The 10,637-nt window shown below is 56.2% G+C and overlaps 1 protein-coding gene across 2 annotated transcripts in view; it reads right to left on the bottom strand.

Moving 5' to 3' along the window:
• Positions 1–4,373: 4,373 nt before the first annotated feature.
• Positions 4,374–10,637, bottom strand: part of FREM2 (FRAS1 related extracellular matrix 2) — a 101,024-nt gene continuing 94,760 nt past the window's right edge. The window contains exons 23-24 of one of the 2 annotated variants that reach the window (XM_053665564.1): positions 9,275–9,421; positions 4,374–7,902 (exon numbers count right to left, since the gene is read on the bottom strand). In XM_053665564.1, the coding sequence (XP_053521539.1) occupies positions 7,405–7,902; positions 9,275–9,421 (645 nt within the window). In that variant the 3' untranslated portion in view covers positions 4,374–7,404. The remainder of the gene's footprint in view (positions 7,903–9,274; positions 9,422–10,637) is intronic. The other variant, XM_053665565.1, reaches the window with a different exon arrangement.

Below are 10,637 nucleotides of genomic sequence, written 5' to 3'. Positions count from 1 at the left end.
GCAGGCAGAGGCCCTGCTGGGCGTCATTGCAGCCCAGTCCCTCAGTGGCTCGCTGAGCTCAGCCAGAGGGTGGCAGGCTGTCAGCCCTGTTTTCACAGAGACCAGCGCCTCTGGGTCCCTCCCTGGGAAGGCTGCAGGGCTTCATCTTTGGGGAGACAGAGGGCGAGTTTGCTCCTGGGACCCAGGGCCTCCCCCCTTGTTTGGGGCGGGGGGCTTCAGCTGTTCCTGGAACACCGCCCCCCCCCCCCCAACAATGGCAAGAAAGGATGGGTGAGGACTGGGCAGCTGGTTTTAATTCTGGCTTTTCAAGGAACAAAACCTGTGGTCCTGAAGAACTCGAACTTCTTCCACTCCAAACAGATGGGGTGTCTATTCCCTCCAACTCAAATTTCAGGTCTTTTCAGGTGATTAACCCTCTCTGGAGGAGTTTGAGGGGACCCCTCAAGACAAGCGGTGGCCCCACAGAGAAGTCCAGTGTGACTTGTGGAGCAGCCCACTGCTGGGGGCGTATGCACACTCAGGCCCACCCCCAGCACCCCGAGTCCTCGCAGGGAGAGAGACGGGGACGTGTGAGACGGGGGAAGTGACCACAGAGGGGACAGCCTTTAGGGCTCAGCCTGACTGCAGCGCCCCTCAACCCACCACACGGCAGCCCTAGAAATCTGTTCCGACTCGAGATCTCCACAGAAAACCGAAACAAACGTGGGAAATGGTGCCTCCAAGGTCGATATGTTATATAAATATAAATATCTAAAACACAGCATTGAAAAGAAGAAAAGATAAACCATAGCTATATGTTTGCCACTCATGCAGTGGTCCAGTATCAAGAAGGCTAAGTATTGAGGAAGTATGAATACCTACCAAGTACACATAAGTGTATATAGATGACCTAGAAATCAGTAAAGTGAAAAACTAAAAGATCAAAAGTCGTGTGTGCAAATCACAGAAAAGAAACAATGCATTATAAATAGCCACACAAAAATTGCTCAGCATCATTAAGGTTTGGGGAAATCTAAATTCGGAGTATAATGATATTTTATACCTCTAAATTTTTTATGTAAACATGGACATAAGATCCATTAATCCCACCTTTAAAAAGAAAGATTTTATTTTTAGAGGGGAAGGGAAGGAGAGAGGGAGAGAAATATCAATGTGTGGTTGCATTTCGTGCGTCCCCTGCTCGGAACTGGTCTGCAACCCAGGCATGTGCCCTGACTGGGAATCGAACTACCATCCTTTGGTTTGGAGGCCCACACTCTATCCACGGAGCCACAGGGCGGTGGGGGTCGGGCGGTGGGGTCTGTTCGGCTCTTGAAGTAGGACAACTAGACGGCCCCAAATAGTGCCAGGGCAACGAGGAAGAGAAACGGAGCTCTTCATCACCACTTTGACGGCGAAAATGACCTGGGGAGTGAGTGGAGTTGGAACGTGGGAGGGCAAGTGCGAGAGGACAGAAAATGAACCTGTGGGAGCAGATACTCGGCTTCTTCTCTCCGTCCCGGAAACCCCACCGAGACCCAGAGTGGTGCTCCTGTGGCCCCCGGAGGGAACCGCGGGGTCCTAATGTTAGAGTTCAGCCTCAGTCATGAGAGATTTGGGGACGAAGAGCGACCCACCACGAGCCTTCGAGTTCCAGGTTCCGGCCCCAGGGCCCGCCCGCGCGCCCCTCGCCGCCGCCGCAGGTGTCGCTCGGGACCTGCGATGCAGAACGACCGGCCGAGCTTTAACTACAGGACGTGGTCTCTGGCGCCACCTACCGCCACTGAGCAGCATTGCTGCCCGTCAAGTCTGCTAGGGACTGAAAACCCAAAGACTTCAAGTGTTGGGAACAGGTGTCCTCCCTCTGTTGAGCAGGTGGAAGCATTTTACTGTGACGTTTTAAAAAGCCCGTGGGGACCAGAGTGTATGTAGCTCAGTGGACTGAGCGCCCGGTCTGCGAACCAAAGGGTCTTTGGTTCGTGTCCCAGCCAGAGCACATGCCTGGTCTGTGGGCCAGGTTCCCGGTGGGGGGCACTGGAGAGGCAACCACGCACTGATGTTTCTCTCCCTCTCTAGCTCCCTCCCCCTTTAAAATCTTTAAAACACATAAGAAAGGCACACGTGTGCCTGGGGCAGATTGCACTCAGCTGTCTGTCTCCACCCGCCCAGCTTGTTTGCCTCCAAAACTTGGTAAGTTAACCGGGAGGTCCTCAGCCTGCAAACAGTTTCACTCCGCGGCTAATTCCACTAGCGATCAATGATTCCACCAGTGATCAATGATTGTTTGTAAACTCTATCCCCTCCAAAAGAAAAAAATGTGTTAAAAATAAAGAAATCATAGAATGTAGGTGTGATGTATTGAAAAAACTGCTGTGGCCCTGGCTGGGGTAGCTCGGTGGATTGAGTGCGGGCCTGTGAGTGAAAGGGTCACTGGTTCGATTCCCAGGCAGGGCACATGCTTGGGCTGCAGGCCAGGACCCCAGTAGGGGACGCACGAGAGGCAACCACACACTCATGTTTCTCCCTCCCCCTCTCTCTAACAAATAAAATCTTTAAAAAATATTAAAAGTTGTTTTGTCAGAGATTATTTTGTTGCTATGGTGCAGTTTTCCTTTGGGGTCTGTTTCCAGCGATGGGCTGCGATTTCCTCGCGTCCATTTACTGAACGTCGGCCGTGCGTCGCCGGCCGTGCGTCGCCGGCCGTGCGTCGCACAGTGCTCACTCGGCCTTCCTGGTGCTGAGACCCGTCCTTCCCGTGCAGAGGAGAAAGCGCTCACCAGCGGCTACGTAACCTGCCCGAGGCCCTTCAGCCAGTGGGTGGGGGGGTTAGGATTCAAAGCCAGGCCCGACTCCTAAGTCCTTGTGGGAAGCTGGGAAAATTTCTTGGCAAGCAGAACAAGGAAACTGAGGCAGAGCTGAACACACTGGCAGAGCAATTTACAGCCAGGTGCAGAGGGCGCCGGGCAGGGCGAGAAACTAGCCCCTCCCGCCAGAGGCAACAGCTCCCACTCAAGTGTTTCAGCTCCAGGCCCGAAAAAGCAGAAGAACCAGGTGGGAGATGCCTGGGCTGGTCTGGACTAGCTGCATTGACTAATGACCTGCCAACCAGCCAATCAGAGGAGGCCACGCCCCTAAGCGGTCACACCTGGAGAGCTGCTGCATGCTCAAATGAGATCCGCCCTTAAAAGCTTAGGTCACAGGGGTGTCCAACTCATTTTCACCGGGGGCCACATCGGCCTCTCGGTTGCCTTCAAAGGGCCAAATGTAACTTCAGGACTGTATGGCTGTAACTGCTCCTTAACTAGGGGCAAGGAGCTCGGCGCTGCCACGGGGTTAAAACAAGGTGGAGGCCGGTTCGGCCCATGGGTCAGGTGTTTGCCACCTGCGCTCTGGGAGGAAGGACCAGCCAGCTCTCCCTCCCCCCCAGGAGTCTGCCTGCACCTTTCCCCTCCCCCTTCCTCCCCCCAGGCCCGCACCCCTTAAGCTCTAAGGGACCCCGGAGACTGGCAACCAGGAGAGCAAAGGGCAGCGGCAGCTCCCCCAGGCTGACCCCCCCGAACCTGTTCGCAAGGACCCCCGTTCTTTGACCGCTCGGGCTCTGCTGTCGCCTCCTCTCCGGGAGGCCCCGCCTTGTTTCACTGTCCCCAGTTTTAATAAGTGTAGCCTCGCGGTCACCTGGACTCGGGCTTCGAACTCTTTCCTACGCGACGCCGAGAACCACCCACGACCCACGACGGCGTCCGGGGGCCACTGCGCGGAGGGGGACGCGGGACCGTACAGCCTTCCGTTCCCCTTCTGGCTTCAGTTCCAAACCTTCGGGTTCCGGAAGGCGGGGTTTCGCACTGTGTCCAGGGCTGGGGCAGCAGGCCCGCGAGTGGGCACACACCCTGCCCACGCCCCGCACGCCCCACTCGCATTCTCCATGCAGCCCCCCCCCCCACGCCCCAACCTACCGCACCGGCTCGCAGCTCTTTGCGCTCCCCTCGCACGCCCGCCGGCAACACAGGCCTCAGCTGCGGAAACGCCAACGGGAGTTACGCTCTGCCCGGGGTTCGTGGCTTCTGTTCCCCCCGGAACCTGATTATATTGGTAGGATTTCTGACCCGTCCACGGGCTGTGAATCCTTTAGTGAATTATACTGACTCTGTGGGTCTAGCCCTCATTTCTGATCCACGTAGGTTCACAATTTCTTACTTTTTAGTCCTCATTCGAGGACAGGTTTCATTGATTTTAGAGAAAGATGGTGGGGAGGAGGGAGGGAGGGAGTAGGAAAAGGAGGAGGAGGAGGAGGGCAGGGAGGGAGGAAGATGTCGTTTTCAGAGTTTTTGTTGTTATTCTTAGAAGAATACAACACTAAAAATCACAAGTATCAGGGAAAGGAAATAAATGCACTTTAAAAGACAGGAAAACACAACTTCTTGTTTAAAGTTTGCAAATTCAAGGTTTGGATTTTTCTGCCAATAAGATAAAACCAAAAGAGAGAATCTCACATCAGTATATTTTATCAACCGTAGTCCAAGAGGGAGTACCAACCTTCTTTGCTTATTTAAACGTTTTGGGTGGTGAACACATTGCAATATATAGACGATGTATATGGAGTTGCACACTCGAAACTTATATAATATTATTAGACAATGTCACCCCAGTAAATTTAATAAAGTTTTCTGTGTAATCTTTCTACTCAAAGCTAGAGGAACACAGCACACACTTCTCTTTTAAAATCTCTTACCAAAATGAAAATAACTACCCAAATTCTTTTGTTCTTACCGTGAAAGAATAAGGAAACAAGGAGGAATAGATGACAAGGGACAGTAAGAGCCTGTGGATAGTATTTCCTGAAAAATCTTGCCTAATTACCGGGCGATACCAAAATCGATTTTAGGGAAAACACTGTAAGAAAACCCATGAGCCTTTGAGTGAACGTCAAAGAAACTCCCACGACTGTCTTCACAGTGGCCTTGTGCTGACCTCCCTGAAAAATCTTCGTCTCAGCCATTCCTATTAAAACTATGTTCTTGGGGTCTTTTAATGAAAGTAAGATGTTTGGCTATTTTCATACTCAGGTGCATGTGTGTGTGTGTGTGTGTGTGGTGCCCGCCGTGAGTACAGTTTCCGGCCAAATCACACTTTCCTAAGCTGTGGCAAAGTGGATGCTGGAAGGTTTGCATCCCACCCTTCGAGAAGCGGTCAGTGAAGACTCCTGCTGACCTGCTTCTGTTGTTTTGTTCTTGCTGGCGTGGCCAGGAAAAACGAGTTTTAAAGAACCACGACACACTTGTTTTCAAATACAGCTACAGAAATTTCAAATTTGCAAAACATATGCATCTTTAAATATTTTTCTTTTTCTTATTAAAAGACTAAATCGGTTTCTGAGTCAATACTAAATATTTCAAAATAGTAGCAGAAGTCAAATTTCCGACTTTTAAAATCTAAATGCCACTGTATTTCACGTTATTGTTACTTTAGCATTCCTCCATCTGGGGTTACTGTTGTTTTTTTAAAGACGTTATTTATTTTTGGAGGGGAAGGAGTAGGGGAAGGAGGGGGGAAGAGAGGGAGAGAATGTGTGGTTGCCTCTTGGGCGCCCCCTACTGGGGACCTGGCCTGCAACCCAGGCATGTGCCCCAACTGGGAATGGAACTGGTGGCCCTTTGGTTTGTAGGCCAGCGCTCAACCCACTGAGCCACACCCGCCAGGGCTGGCACTTTCTACTCATGTAAGTCCTTGGGGGTCTGAAAGGCAGGTGACCTGATGGAAGCGGAACACAGCCTGCTCCAGGGACGTTCACCCTCTGTCACCTCATGGCACATAAACTAATTTCTCAAATTCTGTGGCACACCCAAAAATGTAGTTTTTGTTGATCTGACCAAAAACAGGTACAGTTGTGATTTATTGGCTGCTGTCACTGTTTAACTGGACAATCGAGGGGAAACGGGGTCCGTGGCCCTGACTGAAGGGTCAGGTGTTGCGTGTGCATGGCTGAAAGTCACCAGAACACTCTGTTCCTCACAAAGACTTCGAACAGGGACACTCCTGTTCTCACGGAGGGGACTCAGCAGACGGAGGGGACTCAGCAGACGGAGGGGACTCTGGTGGCTGCTCCTCCCCGGGCGGATTTGTGCTCGCAGAACTACCAGCCTTTCAGAGACGGCCGACCCAGCTGCAGGCATCGGCCCTTTCCGAGCACGATTTCTGCCCTTTGGTGAAAAAGCACCTTTCCCCGGAAGAAACGGGAGCCTTGCCATGGACGTTCACTCGGCCCAGTCCTTGGTTTTCAATGTGGTCCGCGGCGTCACCCATTACATGCTGAGATCCTAGAGGGACGCAGCGCGTGGGTTACTCAACGGAAGACGCCAGAGAGCGACCCTGTACTGGCTTTCGGGTTGGAGGAGAATGTGACGGACGATGCTGGCCGCCACCGAGACCGTCTCCGTCTCCGGGTGACAGACAGGTTTGCCGCGGAGGCTGGAGGGGCGGCTCCGGCGGCAGCTGCAGTGCCGGAGCGGCCGCGCGAGGGCGCTGCTGAGGCCTGACCTCACGCCACGTGTCCTCTTAACAGACACGTTCCTCCTCCGCACACCGCTGCTCCCGCCACCTGTGGGTTCAGTCCTGAAGGGCACTGTCGTGCGGATGTGAACCTGTCCTGTGGCACCTCCGTGTCATCGAACTGTCACCCCTGCCAGTTCCCGTAAATAGGGAGCACCAGTGAGGTGTAACACCGTGCGAGAACTCAGCGCCACTTCTCACTTTGCACCAGACCAGAGCAGCCTCCATTCGGCGTCTCTCCCTCACGTAACCCGTTTTCTCTGGGTGACTCTCAAATGAAATGAGCACGTGGAACGAGGCCGGTCTGACGAAGAAAAGAAACGGTTCCAACGCAAGTGAGTGAGTCCCTTGCCTTCTAACCTCCCTCTGCTCCCTCCCCAGAGGGGGGTCTGCGGGCCGCGTCGCCCTGGCCATGGTGCTTTGCTGCCTTCCCCCCGTGGAAAGCTCGTCGCGATCACCAGTGTGTTTACTAGGCCCCCAGACCCCCGACCGAACCTCTTCCAGGAATAAACTGTCACACGACCAGGAAGCCCTGTGACAACTGCACCTCCGCGTGCGTAAGGCGCACGAGCCTGTGGCACTTCTCGGAGGCTCGCCAGCGCCTGAGCCGAGCGGAGGACACCGCTGCCCGGGCTCTGCGTGAGTGTGGGCTTGGGGCTGCGCTGCCCGGGCGGGAGGGGGGACGCGGCCCGAGGTCCGAACTGTCCGCTGAGGTGTGAAGGCGCAGACAGGACTCACTCCTGGTCTGCGAGCTCAGTCGGCTCCTGGAGGCGGCTGGGGCGCACATGTCCCCGGTCCCCTGCGCTTCCAGAGGCATTTGGGTTTCTAGTGTCTTAAGTCGGAGGCACTTGAGGAATGGGGCACGTGTCCCCACGGCCATCAGACCTCGGAGCTGTCGCTGGGGACGCTGCTCTGCGGGGGCATCATGGGCTCCCTGCTGCTGCCGGAGCCCTGGGGGGCCTCCTTCCTGCGGGCCCTGCTCCGGCACAGCAGGGCAGCGGCGACGGCGCCGAGGCCCAGGGCCAGCAGCCCCACGGTGAGGCCGCCCATGACCACGGCCAGGCCGACCTCGGGCAGGGGGCCGTGGGGCTCCCGCGGGGGGGCGCCGTGTGCGGGGACCCTTCTTCCCTCGGGGACCTGCTTCTCACGGGTGCGGTCCAGGGCGATGTGCTGGATGTCTGTCCCCCGGCCCTTTTCCGCCCCGATCTCCCACACCAGCGGCGGGGTGCGCCGGGCCCTCCTCCGCCCCCCACTCGGGGCCGCCCCGACCCAGTGGTGCTGCCGCTGCACGCTCCTCTTGCCGATGCCGCCGGCGGTGCCGTCTCTGGATCTCACCGTGTAGATGGCGTGTATGTACCACTCGCGGCCCACGGCGACCTGCAAGACACAACTCTGTCCGTCAGAAAGGCGACAGCTGTGTAAGCCGGTCCCGAGCGTCTCCCGGAGACGCTGGCGGCTGAGGCAGTGGGTGCTGATCTGACTGGGCCCGTGGGGTTAGTCCACGGAACCAGCGTTGCCCCTGTGGCCAGGGCAAGGCTTTCTGCCCAGCGCTCGTGCCGCAGTGAAAGGCGGATGTGCGGGCAGGTACTCGGTCGTCTGCCCCGTCACCCTAGAATGTCCGGGGACAACTTCAGACGTCCAACTTCCCACCAACGCTCAGTGGTTAAGTGACGCGACCCCTGTCAGCCGCTCAGCCAGTGAGTGGCGGGGCAGGAGTAGAACTCAGACCCCCGGGGTCTGGGCCTTGTTTCTGGTGCATCTTGCTGTACATTCACCCAACGACCAGAGGACACTGTTCTTTTTCGGGACCAGTGGGAAGAAGGGATTTACTGACGGCTCTTGGGAGCCTGCGAGGTTCAGAAGAGAACAAATGCTTCGAGTTGACAGTAACAACACACACACACACACACACACACACACACACACACACACACACACAGTTCTTCCTAACAGATGTGCCTCCTTAAGATTCTCTCTTTAGCCCTGGCTGGTGTGGCTCAGTGGATTGAACACCAGCCTGTGAACCAAAGGGTTGCTGGTTTGATTCCCAGTCAGGGCACAGGCCTGGGTTGTAAGCCAGGTCCCCAGTAGGGGGCGCATGAGAGGCAACCACACATGGATGTTTCTCTCCCTTTCTCCCTCCCTCCCTCCCTCCCTCTCTAAAAATAAAGTCAACACGTTGCTCCAACCAATTCCGTCTGAACACTTCTCAGTTACTGTCCTAGAAAGTACAGTTTCCCCAAGGACTCGGTGTGACCCCATCTCAGAATGTGTCCCCTTGTCTGCTTCCTGCGCCCCTTTGTCCTGTCCACCCCCAGGTCACAGTTTTCTGTCTTGGATCACAAGGTCCTGGAGGACAGGGATTCACAGGCCCTGCCTGGCTGTCTAGCTGAGCCCCACGGCTCCAACGAGACCACTGTGGCGGGATGGTCACCAGGGGCCAGCAGGCAGGACCTGCTGAGTGAGGAAAGCCGATGCCCCCCCCCCCGCCCCCGCATCAGCCTGGGACTCCTGTGCTGAACGAGGGCCTCGGCGCACACGGACTTTACAACACACGTTAACAGGCACAACAAGACGAGCTGGAGTTTTTGGGGTGCGCACCCGGGCCCGGTGGGGCTGGCCGTGATGGACGTGCGTCCCCCAATGCCAAATGCAATCGAGCCCTGCCGTGTGCCCTGTGCCGCTGAGCCGGCCGGGTGACCTGCGGGCGGTCCCGCAGCTACTCTAGGTGAGCTGGTCGCCGGCCCACCTGGAAGAGGGGCGTCGAGTCCACTTTAAATCCGTCGGATCCCGGCTGGTTCACCAGCGGCACAGCTTCAGGGTCGTCCTCCGCCAGCTTGGCGTTGAACCGGACGTTTCCGAAACTGGTGGCCTGTGTCTCCGGCTGCGCTTTGTCCTTGAGGCGAAAAAGAAAAGGGGGGTTTCCGTGGGAAATGCCGACTCCGGCGTCGTCCTGGCAGATTTGGCGAAAGGACAAATGACCACAGAATGTGGCTGTTTAGTTTCCCCTGAAAAGATGCTATCGTGTGGAAGTTGAGAGGAAAATGCTTAACTCTGAATAATGTTCCCAGTTCATCGTTTGGGTTGAAGCCATTACCCCAATTAAAAACATCTAGTTTTCCGTCGCAGTCGATGTTCAATGTGGTATTAGTTTCAGGTGCACGGCAGGGCGGCCAGACATTCACCTTACAAGGTGCCCCCATGAGACTAGCACCCGCCTGGCACCAGATGTAGTGATGACGACACTGTCGACTGCATTTCCCTGCGCTGCACTGCACGCACCGGAGACCGCTCTGTAACCACCGACTGGTGCTTCTCGCTCCTTCGCTTCTTCACCCGTCCCCCCGGCCCCTCCTGTTTGGAGACCGTCAGGCGGTCTCAGTATCTCTAATGTTTCCTCCACGTCCTCACCAGCACCTGTCGTTGGTAGATCCATTGACGATGGCCATTCTGACAGGTGTGAGGTGGTACCTCGCTGTGGTTTTAATTTGCATCTCTCTGATGGTTAGTGACGTTGAGCATCTTTCAATATGTTTATTGGACACCTGCATGTCCTCTTTGGAGAAGTGTCTACTCAGGTCCTTTGGCCATTTTTGAAAAAATGGGTGAGCTGGGTGGCGCTAGCGGGGTCAGCGGGCCCTGCCCCGCCCCTGCTGGCTGTGTGGGGGACGCCTTGGCAAAGGGACAGTGACGCCCACCGGCACTTCAGTCTCGGGAAGCTGTCTCTCCAGCCCCCGTCCTGCAGCGACACAACCCCCACAGGTCCCTGTCCCTTCACTGGAGCTTTGGGGGGACGTGAGCAAGTGGGTCTGCGCGCGGGCCCTTTGAAGGACCACCTCACGGGGGCCGCGGCAGCCCTCGGTCGGCCTGGCAGGAATCCCTGCCGACGTCACAGCCTCCTGCTGTGGGGGCCCCTCCTTTTAACACTGGTTCTCATGTGGGGCGGGAACCCCTTTCTCCTCCGGGGGACCCTGGACAGCCAAGACACCCTTCCCTATTCTTCGCTCTGAGGGATGACGCTCAACCGGCTGAGCCGCGTCGGCCGGGGTGCCTCCCCTGTTCTTCGCCACTGCCCCTGGTGTGGGGCCGGCGGCTCTGTCTCCCTGCCCCTC

Source organism: Artibeus jamaicensis, unplaced genomic scaffold (assembly GCF_021234435.1).
Source record: "Artibeus jamaicensis isolate MK-2021 breed Jamaican fruit bat unplaced genomic scaffold, CSHL_Jam_final contig_415, whole genome shotgun sequence".
Lineage (NCBI taxonomy): Eukaryota > Metazoa > Chordata > Mammalia > Chiroptera > Phyllostomidae > Artibeus > Artibeus jamaicensis.
The sequence above is the reverse complement of the archived record's forward strand: the minus strand, read 5'-3'. Positions and strand labels throughout refer to the sequence as shown.